Raw genomic sequence first — 19407 nt, 5'->3', positions numbered from 1 at the left:
ATTTGAAAGCTTCTTTTCTACACAATTTGATGGTCAACACTGGACTTTTTAAATTTCAGAAGTCCCTTACAACTTCAGATTACAAACATTTATAGATTTGACACCTGTAATAACAGCGGCATGGAAAATAATAGCAGGCCTAAAAGGTCATCTGTACTAGTTCATTTTGAAGAACCAATTCCAACAAGAACATCTGGATCACAGAGCCATATGCAAGCACTGCAGTGCTCCAGTCTGTGGCTCCATCATACTTCACATTTCAAAAGGCATCTAAGTTAACAGACAGACACAGTCTTATTTTGAAAACCATCTCTTGTTGGTATACTACTGATATTTGATCTCATCAGTGTTGGGGTCACTACTCAAGAATGTGTAATACACATTATTCACTTAACAAAACACAATGCATTACCTTATCACGGTGCAGACTCAATGATAAATCTTTTGAGGAGCTATTGAGAATTAGATGAGTGAGCAACAGTGTTGCTCAGTGAGTTTTGCATTGGAATAAATGCATTTACAAAGACTTTGTGTTATTTGATTACTTTGAAATGAAAATAACATTGGAACAAAACTAATTAAACACCATTGAAGGGGTAATTTATGTCAAGAATTTGATCATTATCTATATTTTGGAACAAAATGTATGCAGGGTTGAGGAGTGACTACATGTAATGAAATTATGTTATTAAATTACAAAAATGTAATAGTATTTAGTTGTATTAATGAGGTAAAATGTGTAATTGACAAGTAACTTAGAATGGAAGTGCTAAAGAAAATGCATAAAACCAGAAGAGCTTAGCTCAGGGTTAAGGAAATGACATGAGGTATTAAGCACAACTGACCGGTGATGAGATTATTATTTTTTTTACCTGTGATTACATATGAACACAGCTATTTCAACATTTTGGATAGGAAAATTTTCAAAGTATACTTATTGCATACCTTTTGTTAATGGCTGGATGCCATTAATAAGAGTTTTAGTGATTTGGGTAGATCGATAAACTCATGAGCAAGCAATTTAGGAACGCTGAACATAACTGTCATGTAGTCAAAAAATTTAATTCAGTCAGATCTAGGTATGTTAGAGGGATTAACAGACAACTCTTAATGTTTTACTACCTGCGTACATAATTAGTTTTATTTTTTTTTTGATTTGTAGGTGCAAATCTGTTACACAATGTGAGTGCATCTCTACATTTTTGTTTTAAACTTGTGTTATCTAAATCCACAGAAGAATTTTATTTGTCCTTGACCGTTTGTTCAGCTCCCTCCCAAATTCAGTCTATCATTGCTATGGCAACATTTTCCTGTCGATGTCTGACTTCCCTCAAGGTTTCAACGTAAGCTCAATGACGCAAACTTTCAGTTTACCAAGCCAACCATCACACTGAAATGTTCAACAAAGACACTCAGACTAAACAATGTTAAGGGAGAGATGCTGGTGAGTGCGGAGAATATAACGTGTGTAGACACACATTATCTAGTAATAACTAATTTATGTACCTGGATAAGTAGATACTTAATACATCACACATAATGGAGAAAAAAAACTTTATTAAAAAAGCAAGGGTCCAGACGAAACAAGCCAGTGTTCCTTACATTCACACAGACCATACAGCTGTTGCAGACAAACATTTGCATTGCTAAACAATGGAATAACAACCCTTCAAACCAATAGCGAGAGAACATAAATTCATACTTCTTGTCAAAGAGTCTGAAATGGACAACCTTTGATTTGACATAATGGTGTTGTGCACAAAATACTTCATTGCACTTTAAATACAAACTCAAAAATATATTCATTTTATCTTCAACTGAAAGGTTAGAATTGTCTCATTGAGGAAAATTCAAGATGGTTGAAAAAACATTTACATTTTAACATGTACATGATCCTTTAATGAATGAGCCTTCATTAGAGAAAATAAACATACGCCAGGTTATACATCAAGAACAAATGCACAAGTCTGTATACAGTATGTTGAGGTTACATTACCTTTCAAAAACCATTATTCATTTTAAGGTTGTCTAATGATAAAGCTGTCTAAGCCATTAGTCAACTTCCAGTTATTTAGAGGTCTTTCAGTAGCAAGCTTTAGTTTTTCTCAGAAACTTAATTTAGTTTAATTAATTATTACTTTGGCTCAAGGTAAGAACTTCAAATAAACTGCACTTTCAAATTTGCATTAGTTATCTGAGGCAAACCACATAACCCAATATTTCCTCAAACAAAATGATTCCTCTCAAAAATCAAGTGTGTTGTATTTCAACTTGTTAAATGTTAAATTTAAACACCCCAAAGCCTAACAACAAAATAAGCTAACTAACCTTTTTATACACATCTTACACATGTCCAATATGTACAACTTGTTGTAACTCATGTTCCACACACACACACACACACACACACACACACACACACACACACACACACACACACACACACACACACACACACACACACACACACACACACACACACACACACACACACACACACACACACACACACACACACACACACACACACACACACACACACACACACACACACACACACCTGTGCTCCTCAGCTCTAACAATTTCAAATCACATATTCAAAATACAACACAACCAAACACAAAAAGTTGACATACACTTCAGATAAAAACAAGTGCAAATTGTATTCCAAATTAATATGTAGATGTTTGACTAAACGTTCTAAAATAGGTTCTGTATAAATTAGTTCACAGCTCAGTTAGGAGTAAAATCTGAATTGTTATGCAAACATGTCAATGTGAACATGATTTCTTTTTATAGATTGGAAATAAAACCTTTTTTTTATATATATATATTGCACTTGACCTTAGGAGTTTTGCCTCCTTACAAACTAGCCTGTGAACAGGATATATATAAGAGATAATGGAAAAGGAAATGGTTTAGTGAAAGAACTATTTCTGTAGTGAATGATTGGGACATGTGTCACATTGGTATGAGATATTAATGACCATAATATTAAAAATGTTGACTGTAAACCGTATAACAAAACAACCGGATAGAGTTTGACACACCACTCTTTCCCAGCTGAATATACATAGAGAGACAATGGCAACACCAGTGCTTTGAAATTATGAAACTATGAAGTGAAAATGTGTAAAAATATTCAAAATGCAAAACTAACTATACGCCACAAGCGTATCATGCTGCTTAATGTTTAAGGTTACATTTTTGGCAACCAGAAATGTTATTTAATTTGGAGATGTAATGCAGCCATCACAATCAGTATAAGTAGGTAAGACATGACTCTCTGTGTCCAAGCAGCATCAACTGAACAGTACATGTTTATTGCAGATTTCACAGCATCAGTGCAAGAATTTAGCCTTTTAAATCAATTACACATGTACCGGTGTTCATTTAAAAAGGAGCAGTGACAAACTAAAAAGGACAAAACCCAACAAGACCAGATCAAAAAGAAAAAGAAAATGTATGTCAATCACAAATTCAAAGGCGTAATATTTGATTTCACCACAGTGGTTTTTTTTTTAAAACTCCAATGAAATGGGAGGTATGCTGTTGAAAATCTGACATCTGTATTTTCAACATAAGCATCAGCAAACAATAAATAGCTGCCAGAAATGGGATGTTTTCTGGCATTGCTGAATAACCTCCAGGTCTACAGACACGACAGGGTTGTCAAAGGCCAGAGGCCGACTCACTCTGTGCAGGTCACGAGAGAACAGCAGCAGACCCATCAACAGTTCATCTCCAGTTGTGGTACATGTAGAGGCAGGCGAAGCACAGGTTGGATGTTAGGCTCACTAACAAAAGCCCCGGCCAGATGAGACGCTTAACGAAACCTGGAGATGTCACAGTAAAAGCAAATTAAGTTCATGAGAATCGTCATCTTTATGCATCATTAATGTGGCATGAAGGTTTTCCAGTTTGTGTAAATGTTTTTCAGTTTTACGGTCAGTCAATCCATTTTCCTTTAGAACTGATACAGGTGTGCAAGGTACCATGAATATAGTTAGGCAAAGGTAGAATTAAATAATGTAACACAGAATAAAACAATGGAACGTTTGTAAATACAAAAAGATAAGAAAAAGTTGAGTTCAGTTCATAGCTCTGAATCTTAAAATAAATAAAAAATTAGGAATCAAAGGGAGTCTAAAGCGAGAGAGTAAAAATGCATCTTCAGATTTGATTTAAAACTAGCAATTGTATTACATGATTTGATACGGGGTGGGAGGGAATCCCAGAGTTTGGGGGCTACTACAGAGAAAGCTCGGTCCCCTCTGGTTTTTAGGCGTGTCCGGGGGATGACAAGGAGTTGTTGGGTTGTGGACCTGAGTTGCCATTTAGTGATGTCATGGACATCCATAGTAAGGCAGGTCTGTTAATATACCGGTCGGTCAATAATATAAAATACTGTAGATCAGTGCTTTCCAACCCTTCTGGGTTCACATACCACTGTAAACATTTAGGTTGGTTTGGTCAGAAATTCTACTAGCTAGGCCTTTTACCTGAAGTGTGGTTAATGTTTCAAAAGTCATCCATTACTTTTAGCTAATCATTTCAACTGTTAGCTAAGTCAGTAGGCCACTTTTAACTATTTTTTTTCTACCATTGATTACTTCGCTATATGTTTAAACATATGTGTTGAGCTGTCTTAGCTGATATGTTTTAAATCAATCATAATTAAATTATTATTTTGATTAGTTAAGTTGCAATCTTTCCAAGTACCCACTGGCTACAGCAGAGATACCCCTTGCGGGGAATCACTGCAGGTGTTGTGTCAAAGACCCCCGTAGATGTGTTTCCTGCTACATGCAATCTAATTGGAAAAGAACAGCCAATCCGAATTGACCTTTTGATTCTGCGATTGGTTGGTTTTGTGGCACACTTGTAACGCTGTGAAAATCTGAACGAGCGTGTATAGAGTTGAGCGCGCAGAGAGAAGAGGTTGAGAGCGAGGGAGAGATGACCGGAGCACAGCAGCGTCTACCTGTGAGCAGAGAAAGACATGCAAATACATTTATTGTGCATGAAATAGGTTTTTGTTTACTCAAACTAAATTATTTTTTTCGAGTGTTAATTTCTGTTCAAAATGCAATGTAATGTGCTTGCAAAATATAGTTATCTGTGCTCAAAACATACAATTACTCGCTCAGGAATGTGACCCATATATAACACCATACACGCCCCACAAAATGTAGCAAAACGTTTAAACTGAAATGGGGGTGCGTTGGAACACCCTGCTGTGTGTGCAAGCGCACTGCCTTTTTATTACGAAAAACATTCCTCAGAGCTAGGTTGCACACAGTTCCGATGAAATGTCAAAATGTTTTAAGATTGAACGTGCCCCAGTTGTTGTGTTACAGTTGTATGCTCATGTCATACAACTTTGGTCAGGAAGTTGACGTAGTAGGTCTGCATTGAGACTCTGTACAATCTGCATCCATCTTCCCGTTTGTTGTTGGCAGCCTCACATATGTTTAATTGTATTCATACAGTTATCGTATGGGTTACACAGTTTTACTTTGAATTTACAACAGGTTGAATCATGCTGTAGAAACATCTCAAAGATGATCAAGAGAAATGGGGAGGCACCTGAGCTAAAGTTCAAGTTCCATATTAGTTTTTCTTTTTACAAATTTGCAACAAAATCTAAAATCCTGTTTTCGCTTTAACATTATGAGGTATCGAGTGTAGATGGATGAGGGGGACAAAATGATATAAACGGCTTTAGAATAACACTGCAACATAAAATGTGAGAAAAGCATATGTCTGAATGCTTTCTGAATGTACTGTATGCCTTGAAACCCTACAGCGGTGCTGTGTGCTTGTATTTCATTATGGTTTCTCACCCTCTTGGCTCACGACAATCCTTAATTCTTCAGATTCTGGTCTATCCATACAGTTGCTCATTCCTCACACTGTACTTAGTACAGTAACACCACATACTGGTTACAGTTACATCATCTCTCCTCTCTGTAGTATCTGCCGAGTGTTTCCCTTATCTGGCAGTATGACTGGACCAACACACCAACTATTCCTATGGATCAAGGCAGGGGGAACACTAAAGCGGTTCAGGAAAAAGATTCCCACTGGGACCCTTCCATATTTTTTATTCCCCGTCTCTTAAATTCACATTGCTTTAAGAGGGAATCTCTTTGCGGCCAGTATGGACATAAGGTACAATTTCATTGATAAGTAGTGACGGCATAAACCTGTAGAAAGCGATATTTCATTCTGCTCTGTCTGCTCAGTTCACTCTTGTCCACCGCGCTGTTTTACGCAAACACAGCTCTACTCTGCAAATAGCAAATTTTTACAAACAAGCTAAAACAAAAGCTGTCAGTTTGTAGTCTGTTTCTTAGTTTGCCGGGAATCTGAAAATTTGGACAAAGTCTTGTGAACCTCACTGCTAGCTGAACAAACCAAACTCCGCTGGAGCGGTAAATCTATGGAGGTATTATAAGTGGCTACTTAATATGCACGTCAATGACGCGATCGTTGTGTTTGAGTTCTTCAGTCTTGATGAGGATGATGCTGGTTGTATTATTTTGCAACAGCATCTTTCATTGCAAATGAGGCATACATGACGAGTGCATAGCCTGCTTATCAGTCATTCATCATTAAAGCTGGGCTTTTGGCTTTTCCACGTCAACTTTTCCTTTCAGCCTCTTTGACAGTGACATGTTTACCTGCCAACAGCCATTTCTTTCTGCAAGCATTTCCACCAATCAGGACGCTGCATACTACAATAATGTTTCCATAATCACAAACTTTAACCATCACTCCTCAGTGAACTGCCTCCTAGTCTGAGTCATTATATAGTTAATGAGCCAGTTATCATTATGGAGTTTCCGTGTTTTTTAGGAGTTTGCTCACACAAATACATGTACAAAAAAAAATATAGCATTAATTCAGTAAGAAAGTGAAAATTTCGAACAAGAATAGGCGTATTAGGTATAAATTCATTTTATTTCAAAGTCTGGCCCCCAGAGTGTCTGCTTAGAAAAATTATGGCCCTTGAAAAAATGTAGTTGATGACCCCTTGCCTAAAGGCTCTGACACACCAACCCGACGACAGAAAATGCAGTCGGAGCGACTGCCTCCCCGAGTTAGTCAAAAAAGTGCCTCGGAATACAATCTCGTATTTTACGAAAATAGTACACCAAAATGTGTTTCTGAAAACATTTTGAGCGAGAAATAGGCCATGCAGTTGCTGAATCGGTCTTCATTTCAGATTGACAAAGGTCAATTTGAAAGATTTTCGTCAGATTTTGAGAGGGGTCACGTTCACCCCACTTGTCATTTCTGGTAATTGGTCATTGAGTCCGACTGCCCACTGGGCGATTCAACAAGTCAAATCTGCCCAAATGAAGGTCGACGGCTCTTCCGACTGACAACGGCACAGAACACACCAACTGTCTGACGGCCGATAATCGGGTTGGTGTGTCAGTGCCTTAAGGTCACGACACTTATGACACCCAGTAATCAACAGGCATAAAACCAAAATGAAACGCAGTGTCGTGGACCCATTTCCCTGCCATGTTGTAATTACACTGCTTACCTTTTGGAGGAGGGGTGTTCTCAGGTCCCTGTGTAGTAGTGCCAACCAGGCACGCGGAGGACCCTGAGGAGCTGCCTCGCTTCTCTTCCTCTTCAATTACACTGCCGTCCCTTAACAAAGAACTCAAATCTGCAAAGCAATGGAACCAAGTAAATCGTGAGGCTATAAATAAAACCATCTCAACATGAAGTTATTAAGGAACAGGACATATTTTCTCTCTGTAAAGCCACTATACATAGGATTTGGGAATGTTTGCCATCTGGTGGTGATATCATGAATGACACTGAGGTAGACAGTAATTCATGTAGCTAAAACCCAATACAATGTACATTTCACTTTTAACATTTTAAGCTCAGCTGTACTTACCATTTTGGCTTTGGAAGGGCGATACGTCAGGTGAAAAGCAGCCACTGTAAATGGAAGAGGCCGACTTTACATGGAAATGTGACGAAGACACAGATGGGGACATGAGGGTGGGGTCTGGCTCCGTTGAGAAAAGCCGGAGTTTCCGTCCACTGATGTTGAGGCGAGCAGGGCTGATGAGGGGGCGCCGTCCGGCAGAACCTGAACTGGATGTAACTGACCCAGCTATTGAAGGAGTTGGAGAGGGGCCCGGGGATGATGGGCGGCTCCCAGTCATCACTGAAAAGTAGTCTGTGCCAAAAAAAGCAGCGAAATGTCAAACAGGTGCTCTGAAAGGGTGAGGAATTGTTTAAAATAGAGGGATGAGTGTATACCACAAAATCACCTGAAGTTTTAATACCTGAGGGAGGGGAGTCTTTGTATTGTGAGGCCCGTCTGCTTCCACTAAACAGGTAACCAGAATCTGAAAATATACAATCTCACCATTAACCACAACCATAACCCAGGGCTTTCCTTAAACCTGCAGAAACACGACTCAAAATAAAAGCTAATGTTTTGTGTCTGATAACCTAAAAGCTAACTTTATGCTAACATGGTCACATTATTCAAATAAAATACAATATATAAAATGGATCTAAAGCAATAAATTGACCAGGGTTGAAATATTAGCTTATTGCAGATATATCTGTGTGCATGTTGGCCGATAAGTGAAGAAATCAGTATTAAAAAGCCAGTAATAAACTGTCTCCATTACAGTTTAACCTCCATGCGGCTCTGACAAGTTTTATTCAAACTGTAAAAATTTTTGTTTTGTGCATTTGACCATCTTTGCTAAGAAATGCCAATTCTTAAATCCTAAATCTTATCAATTATAAATCTTGTCTGTATAAAAGGCTATACATTGCAAAAAGCAACTCAAGAGCAAATGTGTCTGAGTAGCTTTTTTATTTTTATTTATTTTATTAGGTATGAAACCACAAAAAAGGCAGTAACCTAATCACATAAGTCGTGTTCAGATTATGCCAAAAGGCATCTGCATCAGATGATTAACTGCTCTTTTTGGTCGGTCAACTCAAACTGAATGAAATAATTTCAATGTTACCGGTCCTGGTGAGGGAAGGGATGGTGCCAAGGCAGAGGGCTCTGCTGAGGCGCCCAGGCAGAGATGAGGGGGAAGCCTTGCGCTCGCAAGGACTCTGCTGATGGCGGTTGATGAGCTTGGCAATGTTGGGTGGCGGGGTGGGGACGAAGGAGTCTGCCAAGTTCGGAGCCTGGCTGTAAAAGGGGGGCACTGCAACGCTGCCTGCAAGGTATCTGCAACACAAGAGCAACGCACTGGTCTACTACCCGAAATCAAAATTATAATCAAAATGTCAAAAGGTTGTAATGCTACAGATAAATGGTTCACAAAGAGCATTACAAATAGTGCTTTAAGGACATTACATTTTCAATTTGTGATTTCTTGTGTAAAGAAAGTATTAAAAATGTGATTTATTCTTTCCACACCAATGTCAATAGACCACATTCTTGACATTAAAATATAAACTCTGAATTACGTTCAAGTGCAAGATGTCTGAAATCAAATTGGTCCAGAAACGCTGTATCATACAGCTCCGATATCCATTTAATGCGAGCACTTTATTAATGGCGGCTGTCACTGAAATGCTGCAGCTGTCGGACAACGTGCAGCAGCTGAAAGCTCCTAACGAACAAAAGCTCTAGGAGAAATTCTGCCCAACAATACAACTCAACTCTCACACACAACATGCAGTCAGTGGCCCATACATGTTATTTGTCAACATAGTTTTCTATTTAGTGGCAATCAAGCTTTGGCTTTCTAGAAAAACAAATCACAGCAGTCCTGGCCAACATTAAGGTGATATTTTCCTTTGACTCCAATGCTGTGTAACAAAACTACTTTCTTTAAAAACTGGGGAGAAACATACACAAGTGGACCAGACAGGGTGCTTGTGTTGAAAACAAACAGAGAAGACGGATCCTTTCAGCAGTTGTTTTATTACATTCCATTTACAGCAAGGATTCCTACTAAGTCTTCAAATTGGAGCCCGGCATTAAAAGACCAATTTCAGCATCTGAGCATTCAAAACGCAGTATGTTTCATTGGGTACAGTATGCATGCTGTATGGAACCCTATCAGCATGGACGGAGCTCCATTTGAGGCTACTACACAATATATAAATGCATAGTAACGGATCAGATTGAGATATAGTTAATTAGCTTATTTAGGCTATAGTTTGGAATTGCAAAGTATTGCTTCATTGTGTATAAAGTATGAATATTTGGCATAATAACCTCACCACAAACTACATTTTTAAGTACAGAGTCTTTTAGTGTTTCTGCAACATATTCACACACATTGCTAAAACATTTAGAAATGACAACCTTGTTAGCTACATACTGGATATCCATAGTAAAACAGTGCAGTAAAAACATGGATATTCACAGCTCCATTAGAAAAAAAAAGGTAGTTCTACAGCTATCACTGTTAAGCACCACAAAATGTTTGTAGTAACAATATAATACTACAGTTGCATTTGGCAAGTTGTGATTAACATAAAAGTTTGAATGTAGTGCTTCTAGAGCTAAATACTTGACGGTTTACAGTCATACAGCTTAACAGGTAGCTAGAGAAATTCTCTAAAAACCACACACACAATTAGATAAATACAACCTGGAAGTTCATAGTGAACACAAACTTTCTAGCATGGCATCTAAAACTTTGGCAAAGATAATACATTTTAGATGTAACTTATGCAAACAAACAAAAAAGGTAAAAATATACAATATTAAATATTTGTCTTACTTTGAGAATGCAGACAGTGAGGTGCAGACCTGTGTAAGCTTAAATGCAAGTCCACCCAAATTAAAACATGTCACACAACGCTTCTCCAGTACACCACACTTTATTCATCGGACGTTTTCAGTTATCTTGACTTCATCAGGGTGGATGAATAAATTGGATAAATTTTTATTTAGCCCAAATTTAACCAGGTAAGACCCATTGAGATCAATTATCCCTTTTACAAGGGTGACCTGGAAAAGAGTATTTGAGAAGAGTTGTGCGACATTTCATTTTGATAAAATATTATTTTTGTCAAGTGTTTAAGATGCAGTTTGTCACATGATGCGGTTTATGGAAGGTAGAAAAGTAAGTGATAACGCTTACTGATAGATGCTATAGCATGATAAATCAAAGTATCATTCATCATGCTAGAACACTATATAGCACTGCAATATTTGAAGTCAATTTTTCAGAGAGAAAAGTCAAATCATGGAACATGGAAATTACTTTGAGTTGTAGAGATTATAAACAGAGTCAATACTTTCCTCATAACCTACAAACAACATATTTAAAGTCTTACATTAAGCAGTACTTTTGTTGTAAAAAAAAAAAAAAAAAAAAAAAAACACAAATCCCAAAACTTTGAGACTACTATACCAAAGGCGCTGGTTTGAGAACATAACTCCAACTACAGGACAACAAGACATGCAATTTAAACCACCAAATACAACCTATAAACACTTTCTACAGCTATTAGTTTGTAACACATTTTCATATTACGGTCAAGTAAATATACCCCTTCACTACAATACATTCCATCAAAGTAAAACAAAACCGGTTAATGGAAATAATTTGGCGAGAGATGAAATGTTAGCGCATGCAACTAGTAAGTCCATCAGTGTTTTTAATACATTAACATGCAAAGGGATTAAGGGTAGCAATAGATAAGTGCAATATAAGTCTAATAATTTTAGTTGCAAATGGTAATGCAGCAATTTCAGATTTACTATAACTAAAAATATTACAGTCCAGCATTACGTGACTTGACTTGGTTAAAAATATTAAAATCTTAGGATGAAAGATAACCTGCCTGGACAAGGGTAAACCCTGCACGTTAAGTACTTCTAATACAGCTGAGTTTGAAATGCCTGATCTTGAATGAGCGCAACATGTTAGGTATAAACTACACACATCAAACTACATTGAGTCTTATAACTTTGACTTACCTACTCAGCAGAGCACTTGCTTGCTGCTTGGAGTTTACATTACAATTGAAGCATTTCCCGCCAAATATAATATTCAGTTGCAGAGTTGAGGCCTTAATAATGTTTGCATGTTCAAACACTGTTCCAAGGACGCCAGACTACTTCTTAGACATGATCAGAGCAAATGCCAAGACAAGTACCTGCCAGGTAGGCACTACTTGTAAGCATCAGCTTTCAAAAACATAATTCAAATACAGAATACAAAGCAGAAAAGGGGTCATTGGTTTACAGTGAAGGTCATGCTTAATTTCAAGGCAGAGGAAAAAAATGAAGCATGATCCAAATAATAATCACAGGGGTACAAGATCACAGCAATGGGGACGGACAAGAGCAGCAAGTAGCAAATAGCAAGACCTTTTAATTAACAATTTGGGGGAAAACATTGATAAACTAGTGACTGCTTTTCCTAGGCAGCCGTTTATATTTTCAAATGGCAATAAGCACATGAACCTTACACTACTATGATTTAACATTTCCATCGTAAAGAAAAGGGGAAAAAGGCTACAGTTAAAACTATTGATCGAGATTCACAGAATTTGTATGCAGTGGTTATCGGGATAAAAATGCAATGGCAGCCACTACAAAGATATCACACATGGAAGTACTTCAGTCAGCTCTGTCGTGAGAACTGATCAGTTGCTTCAGAATGGATGTGTTCCTAAGAGACTCCTTGCGGACATCAGTTATAAATAAATAGAGGCTTCAAAGAACTCACGACGAACACTTTTTTTTGACATATCCAGGGTCATTCTTTGATCAGAAATTGTAGATGATGTGGCGCAATACAGGAGGGATGTGATTATTCAAAAACCGCATCTTGAGTATGGCCTGCAGTGTCTTCACATGCAATGAGCTGTAGTTAGTGATACACCAGGAGTGTTAATAAATAAATGAGTACATTCAAAATGCTCTTAAATTTAGCGTAGAATACATAGTTTAGTACTAGTTTGGTACTTGAATGTTACAATATAGCTTAAAAACAGTCCACCACACGTTATAGTTAAAGAATTATCAATGAGAAAAGCTAACAATAATAATATCTTATTAGTGTTGGTTTCTTAATAATTCTTGATTAATGTTTGATTACATGATTCCTGGAAGTCTCCTTAGTCAGTTTCTCTCATTAAAACACACCAAAAATAAGAAATCTATCATTGAGTCAAAGACAATTCGGTTACCAACCAGATGGATTAACAATTGTGAGTGGTTCACATCACACTATCTTTTTTGTGTAATAGTACCCTTTACTACTAAAAGATTAAAAACTGTCTCTGTTTACACACAGACAACTGTAGACCATGTGTGCTTGAAGGTGAGGCTTTGATGTGATTTAGCAAGTAGCACTGGTGTTTTGTTCCTATCATGGGCCACACACACAATCCTATGCTTTAAGTTTGCCATTCACATGTCATTACCTCAGTCATTCGCACACAGCAGTAAAAGAGGTGGTTACGAGTAAAAAAGTGAATTAAAAACCGCTTGTCCACTGTTCTGTTATGGAACACTTCTAGATTGTGTTTTTGGAACTGGTTCTAATGAAGACAAACCTCTCATGGAAAGAGGACTCTTTACAAAATCCCATGTTTCAAACACAATTTGAACATTACTGCTCAGATTCTGACCTTCGATATCTGGCTCTTCTTGGACCCAGTGGTTTGCGAGTTGCCACAGCAGCGGCAAGGCTGACAACACAACAGAGGGAGACAGTACTGAGCTTGGCTGTGTCCATCCAGCCCGAGGCGTCAGTCAAGTAGCTGCCCATCCAGCCCGAGGCATCGGTCAAGTAGCTCTCAGCCAGGTGGAGGCACAGAATGATGAACCACAGGACAGAGGCCACGGCATCAATTCTCCTCAATCTGTAAAGGCAGTAACACAAAGGATTGCAGTTTTTTTTTGCTTAAATTAAATTTGTCCAGAATGATCTTTCCAAAAGGCAAATAAAGAGGCGGTGACTGCCTACCTCACAGGTCCTGCTAAGAAGATAGCAGTGAGATAGGTCAACAGGCCAATGGAAACTACAGCCAGCTGGTTCTCCTTTCCATGCTGCCACACCAGCCTGGCATTTTCTATGGCCTTGTCTGGGACCAGCTCCAGCAGACCCTGCCATACAGGTATGCCTCCACTGCTTTCGTTGTTAGGAGTGGATTCATTGTGGGGCTTAGGCTTTGGAGGAATGACCCCACCACTTAATGTCTGTGGGCCACTAAGCGAAGTAGGCTGGTGTGGCAAGTCACACAAAGATGTAGCAACTAGGAAAGCACATATCAGGAAGGCGAGGGCCCGTAAAAGTATGACCCCCGTAGGAGAAGAAGCAAAATAGGAGCTCTGTGGGAGAGAGAAGAGGTTTTCGATGTAAATCCTGACAACATATGGAAATCAATAAGCTATGCAAAGACTAATGTTGACATATTATAATAAAAACAGGCAGGCAACAATACACTATGAAGGTTCAAGCACATTCGTGTTTTCACTTTGACCAAAGACTACACCAGCGGTGTGAAAGCCAATTAAATGAAACCAACTTACAACAACTCTTTTTGCACCAAAACAAAGTACTGAGGGCTTTAATTGTTTAAATGTGTCAAAAAACAGTAAGTATTTAAGACTAATTATTACTGGTGTGGCGGAAAGAAAACAAGAACCCTACACAAAAGTCCCATCCAAATGGAGTTTAAATATAAAAATAAGCCTGACATAAGTGCTGCTGTATTACTGGTGTTAAAAAAGGTAGTTGACAGCTGGTAGTGATATTGTAGTGTTGACTATTGGTGCTTTCACAACATATTTACACAATGAGATTTTTGATAAATAATCATCAGTAATGTGGATATAATGACTAAGTGGGTAAAGGCAAATAACAGTTACAACAGTCTGGTATGTTCAGAAAATGACATCACTTTACTGTAATGCAGCCTTTAAAACCAGGAAAAGACAACACTTAAGCCATTTATGATATTATGATATCCAAAATCTAAGACGATATCTAGTCTCATATCATGATATCGATACAATATCGATATATTGCCCAGCTCTACTCCATGATCACATTCAGGAAATCACCAAATTAGCCACGGTTGAGCGAATCGCATCACCGCTCTGATCTACAAGGAGACCCACGGTGTGCTGAAGGGGTTTCTGGAGAACGTGATCTGTGATGCCGTCATCTAAAGGCCGTTTTACAGTTGTGTGGAGGCTCCACGCAGAGCTCTCGCCGTAGCCTACGTAAGTGGCCTGATGTTTATACTTGTGCGCTGGTGTGTGTGTCGAGCCGGCATGTGTGTGCGTGGGGAGTGGGTGATAGAGCGAGGGAGAAGTGAGAGAGTGACGGCGATTACCTTTGGAGCGAGTATTGACTGCAGAGTCATAGAGAGAGAAACAAAGTGTCTCCTCTGTGTTTTCTGACCAAGGTGGGAAATCTGTAGCAGGAAAAGTTAACCCTCTCCTTGATTTCACGTTGTTTATGGAGAAGGAGAACCAGGAAATGAGCCGGGGGAAATGAAACGCTACCAAGCCACGGCCAAGCGACGTGGGGGCCTACGGTAGTCTACTGCATTCAATCAGAGCGAGAGCATGACATGTAGTTTTTTTTCCTTTATCGCAAATGCTACAGGCATTTTTTTAAAGAATAAAATATGACTTTTCATTGTTTAATAGAACAAAAAATATTAAATTCACTGTGGCCTATTTAAACAATTCAAATTGTGCAGCGGGAACTATATTGATTGGTCATTCTAACCGAGACAATTAGAATTTTCGGCCCTCATCATTTTTTTTTTATTTTTTTTTTCGGCCAATGACCAGTAATTACCAGACAACGGAAACTCAGATCTCGGGTAGAATGATTATTTGATTTAGTCTAATTGGCTGAAATGTAAACAATCTGCACACCACAGCATATGGTTACCCATCAAGTAGGGGTGGTACGGTTCATGAAAAAACATCCGAACCGCTTGTCTCGGTTCGGAGCGTGTGTACGCCGCACGGTTGTCAGTACACTTTTAATGTGCACTAACCACTTACTGCCGTAGTGCCCACTTTCGACACCTATGTTAAAACACTTACTGGAAATGACGAGCGGGATGAGTTTGACGAACGCAACACATGGCAGCTGATTGGACGATCGCGTCACATGGGTCTTGCTGCTCCCGAATTTCAAAACAGATTGTCATGGCGGCTCGTTCAGAATACGATCTCATATTGTACTAAAATAGTTTACCGAAACCTGTTTCTAAAAACATTTTAAGCGAGAAATAGGCCATGCAGTTGCTGAATCTGTCTTCATTTCAGATTGACAAAGGTCAGATTAAAAGATTTTCGTCAGATTTTGAGAGGCACCGAGCCAACCACTCCTCAAGTGGAGTGGGGTGCTACTGCTGCAGGTCACGTCACATGCAGAAATGTCAAGTGGGAGAGAGGCTGCCCGGAGTTGGAGGATGATGTGTGGGAACATTTTGGATTTCACGTTACCTATGATGAAATAAAAGAACCGTACAGAACCGAAAACCGTGACCCTAAAACCGTGATACGAACCGAACCGCGGGTTTTGTGAACCGTACCACCCCTACCATCAAGCCTTACTGTGTTTCATGTCAATTCATTCATTCACACACATTGCTTGTCAGGCGTGTGCAGTTTTGGACTTCAAATTACACTGACCTTTACAAAACCCTTGTCGGATTCTCCGCTGCGCCGAAGCTGTTGGTTGAGGAGCACTGTTCGAAGTTGACGGTTTTGATATTTTATGTAGTACTCCACCGCTGTCTGACACGGCCTACATAACTTATAGGTCTGCTCCAGGTGGTGCTTGTAGGCTTCAATTTCCTCGTCGTAGTTCTCCTACAAAGAAGACAAAAAATTATAAATGCAGAATGTATTAGTCATGATAACAATTAAGACAGTGCTGTAGTGAATAGAAAAGAACAAAGTACATACATCATCCCTTGGGATAAATGAGGCCAACTGCTTGATCTTTATAGTCTGGTTGTTATTGCACTTCCTGCATAGCAGCATCTGACAGTTGACCCACTGCAGTGTCTTGGGTGTCTCAGATGAGGGAAGGCTACCAGATACTCCATGGTTCAGATTCTCCATGTACTGAGCTGGGATAGGTTTGTTGTAATCCCCATTCTGAAAAACAACACAGATCAACAAAAAGAATAGTATAAAAACACCTATCTTACAGCACTGGCAAAATGAAAAAAAAAAAAACAATTCACTGCAATTTACTGACATGCTTAGAAAATAATTCAGAAGTCCTGTACTTTAACTTACCTCCTGGAAGCCATTGTACTGGTCACAGTTGGGACAGTCCCAGCAGTTCCTGTTCCCATAGGGCACCACTGTGTTTCGATCACAGAACCAGCAGTTCACATTTGCATGGGTTGGCTTCTTCCTGTAAATAGGGTGAAAGTCTTACATGAGGCAGCAGGATACTGTTAATTAGAATCATGTTTATTGCCAAATTGAGTTTTCACTTGCAAGAAATTTGCCTTTGTGTTTTTGGCGCATACATTAAAATATTCAAAAGGGAATAAACAATGTGGCAATGTGCTGCAATAGTCAAGAACATAAACAGAATAGATATATTTCAATAAAAGACATAACAAAATAACAAATACGTACATTATAACAGTTTTAGAAAGGGAAAGAATCAAGGCTTTACGGTTTAGTGCAACGTGTGCATAAATATTGATCAGGGGATGTGCAAAAGTTCCCAGTATGAAACGTTATAATATGCGCAATGATCAGGGGTAACAATCCAGTATTGAAACATGCTTATGTATTTCTGAGGTACAAATGTGTCCCCACAGTGGGATCCAGAGGCATCACTAGTGATAGCATCACTATTATATCAATGAGGCACTATCTGTCTTACATACGGAATAAGTGGAGTACACGGTTGAAGATCATTTCGAGGTCCTTGAAGTGCTAGCTAAAGTTTGGGATGCCCTGAAGTTATTTTAGTAATGCATAGACTCAAAACAATCACGTTGAATCAACGCGTACATAATTCTTCACACAGTAGTTTCCTAAGAACCAAAACTAGAAAATGTGTGCATTCAAGTAGCGTAAACCACTAACGTTACTTATCTGAACGTTACTGTCGCAAAACAATCTGGTATTAGGTTAGTTAGCACCACGGTCGCGCTTTGGAGGAGGGTCTGGCAAAGCGAGACTAGCACCACGGCTAGCAAAGTTAGCGCTCCAGCTAACATAGCTAGATAGCTACATAGACGATTCTTGGGAAAATAGGAAACATATTTAGACATGTGTGTATTATTTCTTGAATGTCAGTTTTGAAACAAAAATGCAAATGTTAAAGACTGTTAGCTAACTTGTACTAAGGTTGACGTGAATCTTGCTAAAAACATGCGCCGCCGTGCAAAGCCTTGAAGTTAACGTTACCTGGTGGCGATTTTATATATCAGCGCTCCACCGGCGACAAACGCCGTAGCTCCGACTCCACTGTACATTAATTCAGGATATTCCAACAAAAGCTGGTTAAACGCCTCCATTCCCACTTAGCTATATTAGCAGTATGTAAGCTAACAAAACATGAGGAATGTGGTGTACTATCGTTATAATGGTAACGCAAAACACGGCGCGAGAGCGCACGGGGCAAGCGATGCCCTTTTGTTCACGCCCATGTAACGGAAACGGAACTTGCGTAACTTCCTGGACGCGTTCCAATCATAGACAGGTTCCAATCTATGGTTCCAATGTGTTTTATCAAAGAATTTCTAATATCCGTAAACCGGCTTTGGTTTTATTAATTCCTTCTTGTCGACTGTACCCATGGATGTATTAAGAGAACAACTGTAGCCTACCTGTACCATACATTAAAACCACCCGTGTTTAAACCATTTCACAAATCTTACGGTTTTCGCCATATGTTGAGTGTTTTAGGTGGCAGTATTTATTAAGACCGAAATCAATCACACTTTTATTTAATTCTAAGCATCACGTAGTGTTGTAGACGGAGAGTATGATAATGTTGGAATGTGTGAAGTGACAATTTCTCTCTTGGTTTCCCTCGCTTATGGTTTATGGATACTACTATGCATTACAATTATTTTAAAATTAATAATACATAGAATCTACAAATAAATGTAACCTATGTTTATAAGTTAAGATAAGAATACATTAAAATTAGTCCCACCTGTTACGTTATAGGCATTATAGGCTATACATTACATGACATTATATTATTCTGAAATGGGCCATATTGGATGATAAGTAGCCTAGCCCAAATGTATTTTTGGTTCTTTAAGTAAAGTTTGATGCTTTTGTATTTTGACTTAAGTAGAATTTTAAATACAGGGCTTTTAACAGAGTAGCCTAATAGAAGAAGTAGCCTAGTAATATTGTATTCTTCCACCACCATCATTTCAACAAAGCTTAGGCTACATCTTGAGAGA

General features: G+C 38.7%; 1 protein-coding gene across 2 annotated transcripts; it reads right to left on the bottom strand.

Moving 5' to 3' along the window:
• Positions 1 to 2523: 2523 nt before the first annotated feature.
• Positions 2524 to 18624, bottom strand: tmem201 (transmembrane protein 201). Of its 2 annotated transcripts, XM_028583345.1 has the most exons (11): positions 18395 to 18624; positions 17261 to 17381; positions 16922 to 17116; positions 16646 to 16825; positions 13950 to 14314; positions 13612 to 13845; positions 9024 to 9235; positions 8322 to 8384; positions 7925 to 8212; positions 7559 to 7687; positions 2524 to 3836 (listed from the first exon to the last, which is right to left on the bottom strand). In XM_028583345.1, exons 1-11 carry the CDS (start codon positions 18502 to 18504, stop codon positions 3739 to 3741), a joined length of 1995 nt encoding a protein of 664 aa, XP_028439146.1. In that variant the 5' UTR covers positions 18505 to 18624; the 3' UTR covers positions 2524 to 3738. The 2 variants fall into 2 exon arrangements, with proteins under 2 accessions (XP_028439146.1, XP_028439147.1); XM_028583346.1 differs by lacking the exons at positions 2524 to 3836; positions 7559 to 7687; positions 7925 to 8212; positions 8322 to 8384; positions 9024 to 9235 and having other exon boundaries at positions 10008 to 13845.
• Positions 18625 to 19407: the final 783 nt, after the last annotated feature.

The sequence above is a fragment of the Perca flavescens genome, chromosome 7, assembly GCF_004354835.1.
Source record: "Perca flavescens isolate YP-PL-M2 chromosome 7, PFLA_1.0, whole genome shotgun sequence".
NCBI classification, from domain to species: domain Eukaryota; kingdom Metazoa; phylum Chordata; class Actinopteri; order Perciformes; family Percidae; genus Perca; species Perca flavescens.
The sequence above is the reverse complement of the archived record's forward strand: the minus strand, read 5'-3'. Positions and strand labels throughout refer to the sequence as shown.